Here is a 20,370-nt window from a genome sequence, read left to right as displayed (position 1 = left end):
CTGCAACTGTCCTGAGCAGTGGCACTACAGCCTCTGTCACTATGGTGATCTTTCCCTCCAGGCCCAAAATAGCCTCTCTGAGCTGTCATCTCTGCTCCTGTGTACTGAGCACAGACAGCATCTGCAGCCCAAGGGCACTGGACACACTACCCTGCCCATCCCACCACCCTGCACCCTGCTAAGGATGGGTAGGCTGTGGGTGCTGGGCGTTCTGTGTGGAGTTGAGCCCTCTCTGATTGTTTCCTTTTGCAGGACATCGTGGCTGCTGGGGTGGGTGAAGCCAGTGAGAAGCGGGACGAGCCAGCGGCAGGTGAGGCCATGTCTCCTGCAGTGTGGTCCATGGCTTCCCTGGGTTTGGGGTGGCACAGCCAAGCCTGAGTGCTATCCCAGGCACTGCTTGGTAGAAGAAACACATTGCTGGGCTGGAGGGACATTCTGCTCTGTGTTAGTGGATGAGGCAGCTCAACCTGGGCAGGGGCCCTCATGCACAGACTCACAGGGGACCCATGGATAGGCCCTGTGGCAGGGCAGACAGGGTTCTGAGTGATTCCAGCCAAAGCTACCCAGGGTAGCTTCAGGTAGCTTCACCCAGGCTTCCAGGGTGACTGGAAGCCATTAGTCTGCTCTTCTCCATGCAGTTGCCTGCATGAGATGAGTGCGTGAGGTCTCTGCAGTGGGCATTGTTGGTACATGCCGTGGGCTGACTGGCCCCATTGCTGAGCAGGGAGCTGCAGTCTTCTCCCATGCATGGCCTGGCCTGGAGCCATCATTCCTACCCTGATCTCAGCCTCTGGACTCTCTGAAGGAAGCTAAGACATGGTGAGGCTGTGAGCCAGCAGGCCCGGGAGGTCACATGGCCCCCTCTACATGACTGTGATCGCTCATGCTCCCCATGGAAGGCAGAAGGTGGGAGGAAGCTCTTGGAGCTTGCCAGAGGATGTGGGAACCTGTGGCTTTGCATGTGTGCTAAATACTAATGTCCTTGCTGATGTTTGAAGCCCAGGATGGCTCCGACTCAGACAGATCCTGCTGGCCTGTCTCCTCTGCTCTCACGGCCAGACTGCGGCGACTCGTCACCGTCTACCAGCGCTGCAACCGCAAGGAGCTGCCTCCCCGTGCTGAGATGCTGGTGCCCGGTAACCATGGCTACTGGCTGCAGGATGAGATGTTCCGGAGAGCCTCTGAGATGGACTCAGTGAACAAAGAAATGCAGAAAAGGTAATGCAGCAGAGGAGCCTTTACAAAGCTGATTTAGCCCACTTGAATTCCTTGACCCCCAGAAGTGACCCAGGTAAATGCCACCAGAGCTGTCTGTGCTGCCAGCTGCGTAGGGCATGGAGTCACATGGGTCCTTGCTGAGCAGGGAACACGCTCTGAGCCATGGGAGCCTTGCTGCTCCAGCAGCCAGCCCAGCCGGGGAGCAGCCTCCACTGCAAACTGGAGTTTGTGGATAGCAGGTGGTGACACTGAAAGGACATGAGGGGACAGGTTTCCAGGGTCAAGTCAGCCTCAGCAGAGGAGAGTTGTGTCCCTGGAACACGCTGTGGATGAGGGTGACAGATGAGCACTGTCACAGCCCATGAGCAGTGCCCTTCCAGCCCTTGTGGCTCTCACACCACTGGCTTTGCCTCCTGTTCATGGCCACTGGAGCCCAGTGGTGACATACCCTAGTTGCACTGTGCTCCCATTTCATTCATGTCCCAGTAAGTGGAAGGGGGCTGGGCCTGTCCCAGTACTCTGAGTGGCTCTCTGCAGCCATGGGGAGGGTGTGCACAGGGTGATGCTGCTGCTGTTGCTGCCAGTATCCCATGCCACCCCAGGGCTGGGACTCTCTGTGGTCACCAGCCCTCAATGGTTTTGCCTTCAGTGAACCTGTCCCTGCAGCAGGACCCGACATAACCACATGGCGCATGTGCTGCCATGTGCTCTGTTCTTGGCCTCTTTGTGTAGAAGCTGCTCCAGCCACCTTCCCTTTCCTCTTTTTCTGGACTTCTAGTTGTACCGTCCCCTCTTTGAGGTGAGGGCATCAATGGTTTTGCGGAACAGGGGTGGCAATGCTGGCCCAGGTGTATTTTGGGCAGTTGGAGAGTGCTGTGGGTGTTGTCACCCTGTCTGCTTTCCTTTGACATGTCTCAGCTGCTTGCTGGTGCTGGCTCAGAGCTGCAATTCAGAGACTGAGATTTGACTGGAAGCTTTTTTCAGGCCTCAGTGCTCCCCTTTTTCTACCCTTACCCTCTTGTGTGCACCCAGGTCTGTTGTCTGTGGCTTTTCCTCTGGGCTCTGCCTGGGCCAGTATTTGCCCAGGACACTTCACCATCTGTGTCCTTTGAGTGGTCCCCACAAGGTAGAAGCTTAGAGGGTCCAACCCAGCATGAAAGTTGTATTCTAAGAGTGCTGTAACTGAACTCCTCCTTCACCACTGCTACTCTCCTCTGCTGGGGAGGGGCTGACACTCAGGAGTCCACAGGAGTCAGTAAGGTGGGTGGTGTTTGTTACTGGGACCCTTACAGCAGCAAGCCCCAGTCTCAGTTTCCCTCTGGAAGAGGCTGGATGAGAATGGTGTCTGCATATCTTTCCTTTGTAATTCCTGGTACAGAGAGCTGACCTTACTATGGAAGTCAAACAGCTTGATGTAGCAGGAAGGGAGTAGATGGGATAGGTTTGTGCCTCCCTGTTGGCAGCACAGCCCAGAGCTGCACTCAGGGGTTTATTGAAGCAACCGAGAGGGTTTTTTCAGCAATTAGTTGAGAGCCAGAGGGCCTGTGGCCTCTGCTTCTCCTCCCTGTGCACCAGAGGGCAGAGCATCTAGTGCTGTGGTGGTCTCCTCAGTGTGCTCCTCCTGACAGCTCCCTCAAAACTGTTGGTCAGTAACTAGACAGTGCTCTCTGAGCCTCTCTGCCTGGTGCTTTGCCTGTTCTTGGCCCAGAATGTGTCTCAGTGGTGTTCCCATCTCCTCCCTGCTCTACAGGTGGACCAGGAGGGAGCAGGCAGATTTCTACCGCACTGTCTCCTCCTTTGGGGTTATCTATGACCAAGAAAAAAAAATCTTTGACTGGGCCCAGTTCCGAGCCATCTCTCGACTGGAGAAGAAGACAGATGAGAGCCTGGAGAAGTACTTCTACAGCTTTGTGGCCATGTGCAAGAACGTCTGTGGTCTCCCTCTGTGGAAAGAGGATGGTGAGTTGTGGAAAGAGGATGGAAATTGCATGGCCTATGGAGGGGTACTGGTAGGTCATGTAGAAGGGATCCCACTGCTCTCCTGGAGCAGGAGAGCAACGGAGGAGCTTCAGAGACAGTTGGAAGCAGTGAGATGGCAGGCAGGCCATGGGCTTGCAGCAGTCATTTCTGGCTGCTTTGTCCCCACCACGTAGTGCCTCCCTGACACGGTGGGAGGGTAGAACAGCTCTGTGGACTCCTGCCCCTGCTCTCACAAATCTCTTGGAGTTCTCACAGGAAATTACAACCAGTTTTATCCAAGACAGCAACCTCTATAGGTGAGAGACAAGTTGAGAAGCAGCACACACAAAGCACAGCTCCATGCTGGAGCTGGGGGTTGTTTGGGTGAGCTATATTGCTGCTCTCCAAGCATCCCTCTGCTCTGTTGCACAGAGTCCTTTCCATCTATGCCTGTGCTGACTGTAGAGCTCTGCTGCATGGTAAATGGAGCCTGGATCCACTGCAGGAGGCTTGGGAAGCCTGGCCAATACACAGGGCATTTGTTTTCTTTGAGTGCTCTACAGAGGGCCTACATTGGCACTGGACAGGACATGACAGATGAAAAGCTCCTTGGAAGCTATTTAGGCACAAAGTGATTTGTTTCCAGCAACAGACAGCAGAAAATATTTTGCCTCAGATCTGTCATGTAGTCTGGTATTAGGCACAGTTCCTTGTGTGTGTGTGTGTGTGTGTGTGTGTGTGTTGTACCTTAGGCAGCTGTTCCACATCAGAAGAGCTGCATGAGCTGCCCTTCCCTGACAATGGGCTGAAGGGCTACCAGAGGCTCAGAGTGCTGGGAGCCACTCTGCCTGCAGGTCCAGGCAGCTCCAGCACTGCTGGTGATGATGGAGCAGAGCTCAGACAAGACTCTGAAATCCTCTGCAGCTGGTGCTGCTCTTGATCCAGCTGCTGAAGTCAGGGGGTTTTACTCCCTGTGTCCGTTTGGTGGGATATGACTGGAAGATACTGAGACTGGAAAAAGAGGCCTCAACAGCGGCTACAAACACTGGCCCCACCTCACCCGCAGTATGAGCAAGGTTAAAACTCAGCTTGCTCATCCCTGCCTCTGAGGAACTCCTGCCAGCCCAAATAATGTGTCCTTGGCTTTGATGTCCCTGCTGCAGGTCCTCCAGACCCTGACATCTACGTGGAGCCCATCACGGAGGAGCGTGCTGCCAGGACCCTGTACCGCATCGAGCTGCTGCGGAAGGTGCGCGAGCAGGTGCTCAAGTGCCCGCAGCTCCACGAGCGCCTCAAGCTGTGCCAGCCCAGCCTCTACCTGCCCGTGTGGTGGGAGTGTGGCAAACACGACCGGGACCTGCTCATCGGCACCGCCAAGCACGGCCTGAACCGCACTGACTACTACATCATGAATGACCCCCAGCTGTCTTTTCTAGACGCATACAGAAACTATGCCCAGCATAAAAGAGCAGGGCTCCCAGGCCCAGAAACCCTGTGCTGCCTTTACCAGTCTAACTCCAAACTCTACAGTTCCCCCATGTACAGCCAGATGGATCAGTCATGTGAAGCCCTGGAGAATGAAGCCGAGAGTCACATCAAGCTAGAAACCGTGGACAGCACCATGTCCCAGGCTGGGGCAGCCCGCTGGACACAAACTGTGAAACATTCATGTCCGAAGTCCGGGACATCATTTCCAGTAACTACGACGAGAGCTCGCTGCCGGACTCGCTGGTGTGCATGATGTACGATGAGAAGGCCTGTCCCAGCGAGCAGAGCTCCCTCGCCAGGGACAGCCCCAGCTGCACAGATGTCGGAAGCAGCGGCGCCAAACTCTCTGAGGGCAAGCTGGAGGGGGATGAGGATCCGTCCAGCTGCGATGCAGATGCCATGAGAGAGGCTCCCTTCCTGGAGGGTTTGCAGGTGGGCTCTGACCAAATGGACAATCAGAATGAGGAAGCTAAGCCTTCTCCTTCTACCCCCGAGAGCAATCCTCCACAGAGTGCCCCAGCCAAACTCAGCAAAGGTTTGGAACAGAAAGGAGCACTTGCCAGCCCGGTGGCAGGGCTGCCCGACCGTGGCACCGTGGAAAGGGTCCTAAGTGTGGGGCTCTACAGTCCCAGTCTCCATAACTATGAACTAAAGATTCCTCCTGAGCAGAGGTTCATCAGTCTGCTGCAGGAGAAAGGATTGGAGGCAAAGTCGGGGCCAAGTCAGAGCCACAGCGAGGAAGATGAGGAGGAAGAAGAGGACGATGATAACTCTGAGGCAGCAGCAGATGCCGTGGAAGGCTTGAATGGTCCCAGGACCAGGGCTGATTTTGACCCTGAGGCTCATGAACTGGGGGGTGAGGAGCAGAGCTCTGGTCTCCCCATACCTGAGGACACTTGCCCAGAAGATGTAAATGGCAAGAGGGAGTCCCTGGGTCTGGGGGAGCCCGGGGCAGAGGTCAGGGAGCACTGTGGCTTGAATGAGGAGAGCATCCAGCAGCACTCACCGCACCGGGCTCAAAGCCAGCCCTTCAGCCTGCCCACACCTCTGCCTCAGGGGAGGCCTCAGGGGGCAGAGGCCCCCTGTGTCAGGGAGGAGCCCTTGGGCCAAGATGCTGAGGGGCAGACAGGCTGCACAGAGACCCTACACCCTGAGCCTCAGGGCATAAAGCAAGAAGAGTGTGAGAACAGAGATGATGGGGAGAAAGCCAGCAGCAACCAGAGCCAAGGTAATGTCCTGAGAACTCCCTCAGGTTGACAGTCACCTCTGGCTATGGTGGGAGGACCTTGCTGTCCTCCCTGCAGAGCCAAACCTTGGGGCTGGCCAGCCCGTGAAGTGGCCTCCCATCTGTAGAATCTGAGGTCCCTTTAGCTGCTGCAACTGGGAGCAAAAGGTGTTGAGGGCTGCGTTTGCCAGTAGAGCTGACCAGAACTCTCCACCCTGAACCCCAGCAGCCCTTCTGCTAAGAGCATGCCATGGAATGCAGGATGCCTTTCTGGCACAGAACACTGCCTATTGAGCAGCTCCCTTTGGAAAAGCATATGCCCTCCCTCTCGCCCACCTGGGAATGGCCACACATGGGGGCTACTGCAATTCAAGTCCCCCAAACTCAGCTCAGAGGAATGATGGTCCTTCCTGAGCAGCTTGGGCTGCCTGCCCTGGTCCGAGTCTGCTGCTTCTCTTGGAGACCTGGGGACTGTTTGGGACCTTTGTGGAGCTAGCTGGGCATTGGGGTGGGAATGTGTAAGGAGATACCCACCTCTAGGTGGGAAGAAAGGCAGGGTGGTTGTGGGCTCTATTCTCCATTGCTTTTTTTAGATGGTCCAGAGAAGTACTTGGAGGAAGAGAGCAAGAATTCTACTTCTGTCCTGCCCGGGGAGATTGATGATCTTCAGGATGCCCGGGCACCAACCATTGCCCAGCTGCTGCAAGAGAAGACGCTTTACTCCTTCTCTGAGTGGCCTAAGGTGAGGTTAAAATGAACACAGTTTGTATCAAAGTGTTTCTGGGTAGCCCTGGCCAGCAGTAGCTCACACAGCTCCAGCTCTGCCTCCTGCTCCTCTGCACGCCCCATTGGATGCTCTGGCCGAGGTGCTCTTCCCAAGCACCTGTGCCGTGGAGATGCTTGTCCCCAAAGCAGTTCCCTGCTGAGCTGAGATGACCTGGGCTGGGCTTGACTTTAATCCTGAGCTGTCGTACACGGGTCACTCATTCCAGTTTTAGCTTGCCACCATCCAATTCTGTTTGCAGGACCGTGTGATCATCAGCCGCATTGACAACATCTGCCACGCCATCCTGAAGGGCAAGTGGCCTTCCTCCAGCCAGCAGTTTGAGGCACAGAGCCTGCTGACAGCCCCAGCCATGGCCAGCAGCACCGGCAGCAGGAGCAGCTTTACCGAGTCAGAAGTCCCTGATCCCACCTTCAATAATGGGGTCTTAATGTCACGGGTACAAAAGGTGAGGGGTGTCTCAGGCAGTGAAAGGCTTAGGACTCTGGGGTGAGACATTGCCCAGAAGTACTCAGGAGTTTCCCAAGCGTGGCCCCTCGGTGCCAGTTGGGGTGTATAACGCATGGCTAAAGCCACTTGGTCCCCTGGCAGTAGCTCCTGGAGGGTGCCCCATGCTCTCAGCCCTGCTGCCCTCCTTGGAAGGCAGCTGCTGTTGGCAGCTCTGCAGCTGCTGTGGCTATAAAGGTGCTTCCAGAGTCTGCGCTGGAGCAGCTGACATGGTCAAAGGGGACATCCCACTGGTATCCCAAAGGAAGGGGTGCAAGGAGCGCTGCCCTGTCAAGTCCCCAGCTCCCAAGTCCCAGTGCCCCCGTCTCCAACAGTCACATTGGACAGACAGCAGCTGGTGGCCTGGGGCCCCAGCAGCTGGCAGAGCAGCCATGGTTACAACACCTTGGGATATCTGAGTGTGTGCAAGGGTGCTCCTGCACCACTCCCAGACCGGGAAAGAGATATGATATGCCCACGGAAGGGACATCCCTCAGGCTCCTTGGAGAGGCAGGGATGACTGTTAGCTCACTGCTGGTGTGAGGAGCTGTGGTCCCTGGGCAGGGCGGGAGCAGCTGTAACCCTCTGTGCCTTTGGTACACACAGGAAGGTTTCCTGAGCCCTGCCTTTGCAAAAGATGAGCGGAAGCACAGGAGACCCTATGAATTTGAGATGGAGAGAGATGCCAAACAGAGGAGCCTGGAGCAGCTGGCAGCAGCCCATGTGCATCCACCCATTGTGCTGAACGGCTGGCGTGAGGCAGCGGTGGACTTGTCCAGAGGCTCTGATGGGTCCCCAGGGAACTCCTCTCCTTTCCCCCTGAACACAAACATGCCCAAACTGGGGACCATGAATGCCCTCCAGAGCTCCCTGGGCATGGACTTGTCTGGCATCCTACAGGCAGGGTTAATCCATCCTGTCACTGGACAGATTGTAAATGGCAGCCTCCGAAGAGATGATGCTGCCATGAGGAGGAGACGGGGCAGGAGGAAAAATGTTGAAGGGATGGACCTCATCTTCTTGAAGGAAAGGCCTCTTCCAAACAGGCTGCAGGTGGGTTTATGCTCCCCCTTTTTACATGAACCCAGAGGGGTCAGCAGTTTGTTTCATGGCCCAGCTCTCCCCTCCAAACTCTGCTGTCCATGACACTGCACAGCTTCCTCCAGGACAGCTTGGTTTGTGCAGGACTAGGCAGGAGTAGATACTACAGGGAGGAGGGGAAGTTATCCCTCTGGTTTACAGCACTCTGGAGTGTTTGAATCCTTTTAAACATTGTTAAAAGCAGCTGTCCCACCTCAGGGAGTGTTTAGGTTTAGGGAAGATGAGGAAGACAAGATCCTACTACACCCTTTCTCCTTCTGTCCTGGGATCTACTCAAAGAATAGAGCAAGACCAGCATCCCTAGACCACTTTTAGGAGTGATCTGAGGGGAAGTTGGTCTTCCTGGTGGTTGGAGTGTTCCCTTGTGAGTTCAGAAGCATATCTCAGCTCTCTGTGCCTTCCCTACCACCAGTGCTGGGGATGGAGTGGAAATGTAGTGTGGTGGTGGGTGGTGATTTAAGGAGCAGGCACTGGGAGTATCTGGATTAGTCTGTGTGATGGGAGCAGATGACCTGCTTTGGAAGCTGGGCTTCTCGGGGTGCACATGCATCACTGCAGTTGCTGATGGGCTGTCCCTGCTCCTCCTTCCATGGCAGGACATTCAGGAAGAGCAGCCACAGCCCCCTCAGAACAGTCCCCTCCCTGATGGGCCAGTTGCTGCTACCTCAACTCCACAGCCAGTCCCAGCTGCAGGCAGCCAAGAGAAGGCTGTCCCGAATAAGAGTCTCCTTGACTGGCTCCGGCAGCAGTCTGACTACACACTCGATGCCCCCGGCTTTGGCACAGTAAGGGTGGCCTTCAGTGGCACACGTGTGTGTGTGTGTGTGTGTGTGTGTGTGTGTGTGTATGTATGTGTGCCTGCCTTGTGTGTTGCCCTTTGTGTTATGTTTTTTCTTGTAACGTGGTTTGTGGTGTTCATTGGGGCTGTTCAGGGATTCATGACATGTTTAAGAGGTGAGCACTGTTCCCCTGTACAGCAAAAAAAACCACTTGCTGCTGGAGAGCTCCTTTCCTTTCCCCCAGAACACAAACATGCCCAGACAGGGGACTGTCAGTACCCTCAGAGTTCCCTGGGCATGGACCTGTCTGACATCCTCCAGGAGCTGAGCCCTGTTACCCAAGGTCAGTTCTCCAGCTGCAGTGCATCTGTCTGCCCAATGCACAATGTGTTCCAGAAGGGCCAGGGATGGATGGGGACAGAAATGAGAAAATGGATTTGAGGTGTTCAAGGTCTGTCCATGTTGTTCTTTTTCACCTGTGGTCATTATAGGCAGTGCTGTTGTACTAAATAAGGTTCCCAGGCAAGAGAAAACCTGCTCTCTTTAAGAGCCAGACCGAAGAGGCTGAGTTGGAGGCTGACAGGCTGTGGCCATGTGGCCATGGATGCTCTCAGAAAGCAGTGGCTCAGAGTGAGGCGCACAGTCTGTCTGATTCTTCCTGCTCTCTCATAAACCTTCACCTCTTGGTTTCACAAGTTGGTTTGCTACAGGTTTCAGCTTATTTCGGCTGTTTGACCATGTGGTAGGCAGAGCACAGGCCATGAAACAGAGCAGGAAGAAATGTGGTAGTAAAACAGAAAAGTCTCTGCATCTTGGGCCTGGAGGATCGTGTGCCTGAGGTGGGGATTTCCTGGAGCTTGAAGTACAGGCAAGACATTAGTGTTTTAAAGCTTGTTAGAGATGAGAGCTGAGGAGCCCAACATCTGCTCAGCAGGATGGCGTTTGCTTTTCAAGGTTCAGAGACACATCCAGCTGGGTGTCCAGGGCCAGGACCTCACTGGGGCAGTTGTGGAGGTGCCTTCCCACTCCTTTCCAACACCTTTGCCTTCCGGGGAGGTGCTGGAGCCTGTCCAGTCTGACTGTGCCTCTGGTGAAGCTCTTGCTCCCAGAAAGCCCTCAGTGCCTCAGGCCAGCCCTGCAGGATTTCTTCTGTCCGTGTGGGATGGATTGAGAGAGGCTTTGGGGTACTGCAGTAGTTCAGTTCAAAGGATGAACTGCACTCAGGGCTTTTTTCTGACTCTCAGGAATCTGTGCTTTCCGAGTTGTTGGTTATAGTGCTCCATCCCTGCAGGCACATTGACAGGGGGTGTACAGTGACTTGGCTGTAACTCGGTAGGTTGCAGTTCTAGAGCACTCTGATCCCAAAGAAACATGGTGCAGCATCTCTGTGGTGAAAATAGGTGGTGAGGAGCAGGTGGCTGTATGAGAGTGACACAAGTGGCACACACAGACCTGTTCTCTCTTTACTGGGTGTATGCAGTGTCCTGTTTACAGATGCATGTGTAAGAACCTGCAGTGTCAGGAGTGGAGGAGAGTTAGAAAGGGCTAGGGCACTCTAAGTGGAGTACACTGGAGACCCCTTTATATCTACAAAAATCAGTTTTGCTCATTTGAGAGCTGATCCTGTGGCAGGGACCAGTTTGTGCTGCTGGTGCTATTCCTGCCCCAGCCTGCAGGGATTCCCTGTCCCTTGGGAGCCCATCCATGCTGCTCTCCTGCAGGGCTTGTAGCCAGCCAGGCTCATTAAGCCATCTAGTCTCATTAACATTGTCTTGTTTGCACTCTAGAATTTTTCAGACAAGCCCAAGCAGAGGAGGCAGCGCTGCAAGGACCCCAACAAACTGGACATTAGCTCTCTGACGGGAGAGGAGCGGGTGCCGGTGGTACATAAGGGTACCGGACGGCGGGTAAGCAAAGGCCTGTTCTGTGCTCTGCCCTCAGTGTCTCAAAATGCTTAGCAGACTTTGAGCTCACCTGTGGGGGAGATTTAATCCAGAGAAGCCTATGGATGAGACAAAAGTCTGGAAGAGGTCTCTAATCTACATTATCTTGTGACACATGTGTGCCCAGGGACATGCAGACCTGTGAAATAAGTGACTGTGTGAAGTAAGGGATGTGGGAATGTCATCCCTTGCCAGGGGGCTCAGACCTCTCAGTGGCAATGGGATACAGCGTTTGGCTTTAAAGCCACCCTCAGCACAGCTGTGTCATGTGCTTTCCATCCTAGATTTGATTGTTCCCCTTGAGTTCATTGCAATATGCCACAAATTGTAACATTGCCACGCAAATACCTTTGGTTTGTTCCTCCTTATGAGGTACGGGCTAGAGCACACCAGTACCCATCCCACTGCTGGGCTTGTAGAAAGTCGAGGGTTGGAAGGGCTTTTTCTTGCTTTCTGAGCACAGAGCTTGGATTTACTTGTCTGCAGTTTAATCTCCAGGGCACTGAGGTTCACCTCTCTGAACAAGAAGGGGTGTTCAGGAGTACTTTGCACCAAAATTAGTTCTTAAACACACCCAGGACTGTACAAGGTCAGAAGGTGATGTGACATGAATCCCATCTAAAAGCAGAACTAAAGAGTGAGGCAGAAAGGTTGTTTCAGCCACATCTGTGTTCCCCTCTGTTGTCCCCATGCTTGGCCTTTCCTGGGTGAGCTGGAGACTTTGCCAGTTCTAAATATGGCTTTTACAGAAGCTCTGTCCCCATCACTGGTCCCTGAGAGGGCAGTGAGCTGGGCCACAGAGGCTGAACCTGCCTTTTCTCCCCGAGCTGTGAGTCTGGAGGCAGCAGGCACACATCAATTCCTGCAGAAAGGCAAGTGTAGCAAGGCAAGAGTCTCCACCCCAGCCAAACTGCAACCCGAAGCAAGAAGCTAGGGGAAGTGTAATCATATTTTTTGTATTATTTTACATAACTCTCTCTGCAATAGAGGTCATCCTTCTGCTGTGTTTTATAGTTAGGGGGAGCCACGGCACCAGCATTGAAGGAATTGCCAAGGTGGCTTGATGCAAACTTGGAGTATGCTGTTGCAGCTGACTGGGCTGACATTGTTAAGCTTTCAGTAAGTTAGAGCTTTTGGAGAAATCTGTATCATGTCATCTTTTTTTTTCCCCTCCCCATCCCCACAACCTTTCTCCAGTGAGGATCTGGGAGCTGCGAGGCAGGCCCTGGGCTGGGTGTGTGGGAGGGGATGGCTGCAGAGCGGGAGGTTGGGCCGTGCCACCACCAGCCCCGTGGCCACAGAGAGGGGCCAGGCCCCGGGAGCGGGGCTCAGCGTGCCTGGCTGCAGAGCCTTGGCATGCTTCGGGTAGCGGGGGCAAGAGGAATGCCCTAGGAGCTGGACAGAAGGGTGTGGACAAAACATTCTCATGGGTCAAATTTTCAAAAGCACCTCTAGTTGATACTTTTCATCAGCTCCTGTGAGCTCTGCCTGTGCAGCCGTGGGCCCACTGAAGGCCCTACAGGTCACCAGGCCTGAAGGGTCAGGCACAGGCAGGGAGAGGGGCAGGACGGAGTCTCCTGCACCACATTCATCCACCCTGTCCATCCACCAATCCCTGCCCCGCTGTGTGGCAGAGCCTGTGAGGAGCCTCTCCCCTCCAGCATGCACGGCACTGACAGATCGTCCTGCCCTGCCCCATGGGCTGGCCTGATCCAGACTTCTCCCTGCAGTCCCTCTCACCTGCTGCCTGGTTTTGGGCTGCAGTGGTTTTTGTGACAGCCTTGCAGAGGGCTGGAGGGTGAATCTGTTGGTGAATCTTAGAGGTTGGTACTGCTCTCAAATGGTTTTTTCCTTAGCTCTGGAGATTTGGCATGGTCTGTCCCACTGCCCAGGAAATGGCTCCATGTCCAGGCTGGCATCAGGGCCCCACCTCTGCAGCCAGCCCCGGGTGAGCTGACAGCTCTTCCTTCCCCTGACTTGAGGGGACAATCCCTTTGCCACAGAAACCACTGTGTGCCTGGCGCTGCCTGGGCACCTCTCCTGTGCCCTGCTCCAATGGCTACATCTCATGATCATTCCCACCCCATGGACACTGAGCTTTTGGAGAATGCATACCCATTCTGGCAGGGGAGGGATGCAGAAGGATGGCCAGCGGCTCTGGGCATTCAGGCCAGCAGGAGCTGTGCCTGGCTGGCCCACAGAGCCTGGGGACACTCATGGCCCTGTGTAGCTTCTCCCACGTGCCAGTGGGAGATGCTCCCAGAAGGTTCTCCCTCCTTGGGCAGGTGCTGTGCTGAGCAGACTGCCAGGCACATCTAATTCATGTTTCTGCACTACAGGTGTCAACAGGAAATACTTTTCCTACCTAAATTTATTATTCAAAATGGTCCAAGAGTGGTGATAATGATACCCAAGGGAGCCACAAATGGAAATGTTTAAATGTCCATGTTGAGGATGCTGAAAAAGGGAGTGTTAAGCTGTGCTGTGGATCCCCCTGCACGGCTCTGTGTAACCAGATGGTCTCACCCACTTCTGGCTGCTGGGTTTTGGTCCTATGTCTCTTCTGTCAGAAGACCTTTCTGAATGCTCCCTGACATCTCTGTGAAGCTCTGACCAGGAGCTCCTCAGACAGCATGCCCACTCTCTGTGTCATCCCATGAGCTTTGCTGTCCTGCAGAGCATTGAAAATTTGGCCCTTCCCATCTCAAAGAGGATTTTTTCACCTGTTGCTGAAGGCACAATTAGAGCTGGGCAGGGAGCTGAGTGGGCAGCTGACACCATGCTGCCCTGATGCTTCTCAAGCTGTGAGCAGCTGGTGCTGAGGGCTGGGGTGAAAAAGGGTAAAAACGTGCTTCCTCCTCCCCTCCCTGAGCATTAGAGAGTGCAGGATCCTGCCAGGGCAGAACAAGGGTGTTTTGCATTTGGCAGCATCTCTTGGGGAAAAGTTGTGTGTACCTCTCAAATTCCATATCACGTAGGCAAATATTTCTGTGCCAGCACCATCTGGGACACAGATGTGGGCATGGACAAGCCAGATTCCCTTCTCTGCAGTAGTAACTGTCGGGTGTTCTCTGTTATGTCTCATTTTCAGGGCTACTTACCCGAAAACAAATTCAATCGCATCCTCACCGAGCCTGTGCTCCGGGACACTGGCCCACGCCGGAGAGGGAGGAGGCCCCGGAATGAACTCCTTAAAGGCCCTGGTGTTGTAGCAGATTCTTCTTCTGGAATGGGACCACTGTTCATGAACGGACTAATTGCAGGGATGGATCTAGTGGGACTTCAGAACATGAGAAATATGCAAGGGATCCCTCTGACCGGGCTGGTTGGGTTTCCTGCTGGCTTTGCAGCAGTGCCCTCCGGTGAGGATGTGAAGAGCACCCTGAGCATGTTGCCCATGATGCTCCCGGGCATGGCGACCGTACCCCAGATGTTCGGTGTGGGAGGACTCCTCAACTCCCCGATGACCACAACTTGCACCGCCACTGCTCCGACTTCGTTAACAAGCACAACGAAAGGCGGCACGGCCAGCGCCGAGAAAGCCAATGAGGAGAAACAGGGCAGCCAGGATGGGAAAAAGGAACCTCTCGCTGAAGATAAGCCTGGTCCTAGTTCATTTTCTAATCAGACAGAATCTGCAATAACTACCAGTAGTCCTGTAGCTTTTAACCCATTTCTTATCCCAGGGATGTCTCCTGGACTGATCTACCCCTCCATGTTCCTTTCCCCTGGCATTGGCATGGCGCTGCCTGGCATCCAGCAAACCAGGCACTCGGAGGTGGCAAACCTGGAGAGCCAGAAGCGGAAGAGGAAGAAAGCGAAAGGGGAATTGGCAAATCCAGAGCCAGAAACTGTCTCACTGCCGGAAAAAGAAGCTGCAAGCAGTCAAAACTGTGTGCAGCAGAGCCCGCCAGCGGTGGCAGAGAAGGAGCAGGATGGACCAGCAGAGGAGGAGCGCCAAGCAGCTCACGATACTGATTAGACCTTTTGTTTCATTGAAAGAAAAACACAAAATATTGTGGCTTGTGAGTTTCTTATCCCATAAACTCTTTGTTACTTCCCCTCCCACCCTGCTCCACCTTCATAAACCTGTGTTTCCATGAGTAATACTATCTACCTAATTCCCTGTCAGAAAAAAACTGGTGACATACTACATGTTAATAGTTGCAGGGTCTTGCCACTTTATTAGATAAACAGTGTTGTCTAGCTAGTATGGGAGGCACCGAATTCTCATTCTGTTTTTCCAGTCAATCATCCCAGCTGATAATAGCAAATCCAGTACTTGGTCAGCCCCGCAAATTGCTCACTCCTTTGAGAAGAAAAAGCAGCAAAAAAACAAAAGCAAAAGAAAAGTGTTTATCTCTCGGTCTAACACACAGACAAAGGTATTTCTGTCTACAGTGACACTGAACGAAAAAGCCTATATTTGGGCTAAAAGCACAGCTATAGTAAGTGCTAATGTGTATTTTTGATTTTAAAGTATTTCCCTATTTTATCATGGTTACTAGAATAGTAGTATAGACAGAAGTATATAACTAATAATTGAAAATGCATATATTCATTTCTTTGAAAGGAAAAGCATAAACTGGTAGTGATATAATTTCTTGATCACCCCACCTCAAAGGTTTGGAGACAAACTGCAGAGAGTGAAAAAACGATGTAGACATTCTTTTGTGTTTTTTGAAACCAACGTTTGGTTTTATGTTATGTGGAATTTAGTTGCCCTTTCCTTGGTAGTTACAAGAACTTTCCAGCTTGAGCTGGAAAGGTTTTGCACACTTGCATGACTTTTCTGGGGTTACTGTATCTGTAGCAGCCAGTTCCTTCATCATTCTGCTTGTCTTCAGTTCTCCTCTCTGGCGTTAGTTCTCAGCTATGGCATTACAGGTGCTCTAAAGGTATTTTTTTCCAGCGATGAACAGACCACACCAATTTTAATGCTCTTATATGAACACTTAGGCTTTCTGAGTTTTTATATTTCCCACTCCCTACCCCAGAAGCGGCGTTCTTTCAGCAAACACAGAGAAGGCTGTAGGCCAGCTTCCCTCCTTGGGGAGTCCTCTGAGAAGGATCCTCGAGACTTTCAGAGCCTGAGTTTCTTACTTCTAGTGGTGGACTGTGAAGAGATGACTTTGGCTTCTTCCCATTCCGTTTGCTGTTGAACAGTATTTCCAGTCCTCCAAATGATTTCAGCATCTGCATTTCAAATGGACGGGTGTTAATGCTGCCAGCCCCCCGCTCCAGCTCTGGGTACTGAGACCGCTCCACAGGCAACTCTTCTGATTTCTCCTTCCCCTCACTCCTTTATTCTTCTTTCTCTTGGGGTTCTTACTTGCAGCTCATGGTCTGAGAATTGAATAAAGCCACAGTGGTGCAGCAGTGAGTGAAGGGCAGGTGGGAGGGAGTTGGAGTGTGCTACTCATCAGTTTCACACTTGGTTGTCACAATTTACTGTATTTTTTACATTTTTTTTCTGTTGCAGTTTTGCTAATTTATCGGATGGTCCAAATGTTTTGACATAACTATTTCAGTTTGCATTATTTATTTATGATGCTTTTTGTCATTGTCTTTTATACATTTGGGATTATAAATTATGTACATGTTAAAATTAGCATCTCAAAGAAGTCTGTTACCCGTGGTCAAAAAAACAGCTGGTTTATATTTTCGCAGAATTTATTCCCAGTTTACTGGATTGGATGATTTTTTAAACGATTTAGCCAATCATAATGCAATCCTCCTCCCCCCCAATAATTGTGTTCTATTTAATAACATTCTTGTAGCATAGATACTGTATCACTATCGACAGATTTCTTAGAAATGCTGCTATCTCTATTTAACTAACATTTTGTTCATTTTTGCCTCCAGTGGAAGCAGAAAGGGTTTTTTCAGCTGTTAAATCCAAAATCAATATAATTTATTTATGTAAAAAAAAAGTCACGATTGATATATTTTTGAACCTTTTAAGTACTAACTTTGTTTTTATTCAGTGGAAGAACATGTACTTGCCCTAAATCCTTAAAATACAAATGCTATAAAACTTCATATATCTTCAAAGCCTTACTGTGAATGGATACAGAAATCTCTTCCGAGTCCATTTCTTGTTATGGGATGATTTTTCCAGGGTTACACGCATAAGGAACAGGGTCTAAAGTGAAATTTATTTAATTAGCCAGCATGCTCTATACCTTGTTCTTCCTTAGCAGACATGTATGCTACGTCTCTGGGTGTTTAGGCTTCTCTTTGCTACTTTGTGACCCTTTTGCAACCCGATATACTCTGTGGATTATTTAGACTGTAAGGCGTTAAGTGGCTGCTTCTTCTTTTCCATCATATCCCAAACAAACGCCAAATTTTCACTGGTTTTCATGGCTATTCACACACATACATCCTTCACGAAATGTGCTAACAAAATAAATTGTCTGTGCTCTTGAACATGGATAAAAAGAAAAATATTTAAAAGTCAGATTTTTATTTTTTTAATTTAGTGACTAGATGATGCTTATCTTTCAGACTTGGGAGAGCCTTGCTACAGATGTATATAATTTTTTTTCAGCAAATATATGTGAATGTTTAATTCACCTGACTCAGTGATAAACGTGATTTGCCTTTTTCTCAGCATGATCCCATGAGAAGCTGTTGAAAACAGCAGCCTGGTTGCTGCTCTAGGCTGCTCCTGGTGCCCTGTGTGTTACTCTGCTGCTCGCTGTCAGGGGCCGAGCCTGCAGCTCCCACAGCACCCTGGGTGAACTCGCCAGCCTGAGGGAACTCCTGTTCCACATGGTTTGCAAGATGCCAGGAGCAGCCCAAGCTCCAGGGACAGTTTAAAGCACAGAGGATGCACAAGGGCTCTCTGCTGATCTGCTCTTTCCACAAGGGTGGGTGGAAGCCCAGAGACCGCCACAGTCATCACACACACCCCACCCTCCAAGCAGTTACACCCCTTGGCATGTGCACAGCCCCTCCCAGCAGATGGGGTACTGGGGGTGCTGGGCTCCTCTCCCTGCACCTTCTGCACCTCCAGGTTTTGTGAAATGTTTGTCCTAAATCTCTGTGTAAGGATCTCAGGTTTTAGCAAAGCAGGCATTTGTCAGTGTTTCATCAGAATGATGTGCAGACCAGCTCCATTCTCCCAAGATCCAGGAAAAAGGATACAGAGTAAAACCAGTGCTTTTACTGCTCCACCTGCCCTGTGTAAGCACCTTGTCCTGGTATTTTGTTGCTCCTTTGGGGAAGAAAAAGAGAAAAGTACCCTGCAGAAAAGACTGGCAAAATGGTAGTGTGAACTATGAATTTCCAGTTCCAGAGTCTCTCTTTAAAATCTGGCTCCACACACTGCATCCTTGCACCTCGGCATCCATGATGCAGGATATTTGCTGGCAGAAGTTGCAGCAGGAAGGCCATGGAGGAGCATGTGCTGGCTTTGGGCTGTCACATCAGTGGTGGCTGCAGTGTCTCTGCAGACAAGGTGTGCTGCCTGCTGGTGGCCGTGAGTGGATGTGGTGGAGGATGGGCACTGTGGGCACAGCCTGCTCCCTGTTGTGTTTTACAGGATACAAGTGCCCCTTCCTGGAGAGGAAGTAAAACAGGCACAGCTGCACATCCCTGCTGTCCTTGCCTGGTTTTTATCTGACAGACACAGAGAAGTCTCATCATACATTTAGATTGGAACTCTTAATTCCCTTTATGGTCACAAAAAGGGGGGAAGAATTTTCCTCAGGACTGAGCCATGGTTGGGGAAGCTTTACTTACCCCAGGTGCAAATGTCCCCAACTCTGGGCTCTTGACAGTTACAAGAAAGGATGTGCAGTTGGAAATCTTGGCCGGCAGTGAGCAGAAGGCAGTTTCTCTAATGGCATCTGGTTTTTTATTGAAACTTAAGCTTTTCAGTGCAGTTTTTCTCCTCACCTTTTCAGGAGCCACTTCAGCTCCAGGGCTCTGGAGCATGGGCTGAGTCACGAGATCAAATGTGAAGAATCTCCTCACATTTTACAACCTCAAAGCAGTTTCCGGGCACTACGCTTCAGGTAAAGTCCCCACATGCTTCACGCCCATGGGCAGTGCCCAGCTGCCCGCGGCACCCGTGCTCGGCCATGAGCACCAGACAGGCAGGCAGGGCTGCCAGGAAAGTGCTGCCAGTGCTGCAGAGCAGCAGCTCTGGAAGAGTGGAGGGAAGAGAAATCCAGCTTCTCTCACAATCCCGTTCCCATCAATCTGCACAGTGTGCCCTGTACATTTGGACAGCAGGCCTAGGAACATCATCCTCACCCTCCCATGTGGCTTTTTGAGATGCTGGTTGTTTCATGGTGCTCACAGGGGTGGCTGAAGACTATAGGTGCAGTGCCATAGGTGACACTAATTCCTGAAGAAGAAGGTTTCACCTCAAGAGGTATAAAACAAGGCAAGATCTTCAGCCCAGCAGAAGATCAGTCCCACTCCCCATGTGGCCTTGTTCTTCCTCCAGTGGGATTTTAATTCATGAACAACTCCATACAGCACCACTACCTGGCTCCATTTGCCAGTGGTCTGGATGGGATGTGTGTTACTGGTTTAACTTGGAACTCTGTCCCAGCCTGCCTGAACACATCAGTTCAGGCAAGCCCAGCATGAGCCTTCAGAGGGTTTCAAGAAATAGCAGTGTCCTGGACCTGTTGCAGGAGCAGCTGAGCGGAGTGAGAGCCATGGCAGATGCTCCAGCCTCTCCTCTCTCTGGGCTCCTGCCAAGCCTTGGTTGTCAAGTTCCTCAGCTGGTTGTGCTATAGCACAGGGAGACATTGTACAGGAATCGCCTGTACTCTTTGGAAAAATGAAATTTTAAAGGAAAACCTCCCAGTGACTTTTTTTCCCTCCAGAAAAGGACAGAGATTTCTGATAGAGGAAGAGATGCACAAAGAACAAAGCTTGGCTCACCTTGAGGAAGACACATCTCTCCAGAAGGAATAAATAAGCCTGTGGGACCCAAAGCCTCAATATGAAACCATAAATTAAATACATTTCCTGTCAGCTTATGACAGGCAGTTTTCCATGCTCTTATGGCCAGTCTTTTTCCAAATAGATTTAGATGTTGGATTAAGGCTAGTTTTTATGGAGAGTAATGTTTTGGAACGTACGGAGCTGATCTGATTCTCGGTGAGGGACTGGCCCCACCAGCCTGCGGATCCCACGAACTGATCCCTGCGCTTTGCAGAAGGGCATTTTCAAGAAAACCAACTCCAGGATCTGAGAGTGGGGTCGGACGGAGGTCGGGGCCGGGCAGGGGCTACCGAGTGAGCGGGTGCGGCAGGGCCGGGTCCTGAACGCGCCTCTGTGCGTCCTCGCAGGTACCGGGGAGGGGGATCCGCCGCACCGGGCGCGCTCCGAGCGTTCTCCGTCCCACGCCGTCCCGGCAGG

General features: G+C 51.9%; 1 protein-coding gene across 1 annotated transcript in view; it reads left to right on the top strand.

Annotated features, from left to right (window-relative positions):
- The window catches only part of CHD6 (chromodomain helicase DNA binding protein 6), a 95,513-nt gene extending 78,488 nt beyond the window's left edge, over positions 1–17,025 (top strand). Inside the window, 12 exon segments of the mRNA XM_030963178.1 lie at positions 253–310; positions 999–1,218; positions 2,969–3,177; positions 4,341–4,808; positions 4,811–5,893; positions 6,484–6,632; positions 6,916–7,122; positions 7,767–8,213; positions 8,858–9,046; positions 10,828–10,947; positions 11,998–12,102; positions 14,075–17,025. Of these exon segments, the coding sequence (XP_030819038.1) occupies positions 253–310; positions 999–1,218; positions 2,969–3,177; positions 4,341–4,808; positions 4,811–5,893; positions 6,484–6,632; positions 6,916–7,122; positions 7,767–8,213; positions 8,858–9,046; positions 10,828–10,947; positions 11,998–12,102; positions 14,075–14,965 (4,146 nt within the window). The 3' untranslated portion in view covers positions 14,966–17,025.
- Positions 17,026–20,370: the final 3,345 nt, after the last annotated feature.

The sequence above is a fragment of the Camarhynchus parvulus genome, chromosome 20 (genome assembly GCF_901933205.1).
Source record: "Camarhynchus parvulus chromosome 20, STF_HiC, whole genome shotgun sequence".
NCBI classification, from domain to species: Eukaryota; Metazoa; Chordata; class Aves; order Passeriformes; family Thraupidae; genus Camarhynchus; species Camarhynchus parvulus.
This window is presented reverse-complemented; position numbering and strand designations above follow the sequence as displayed.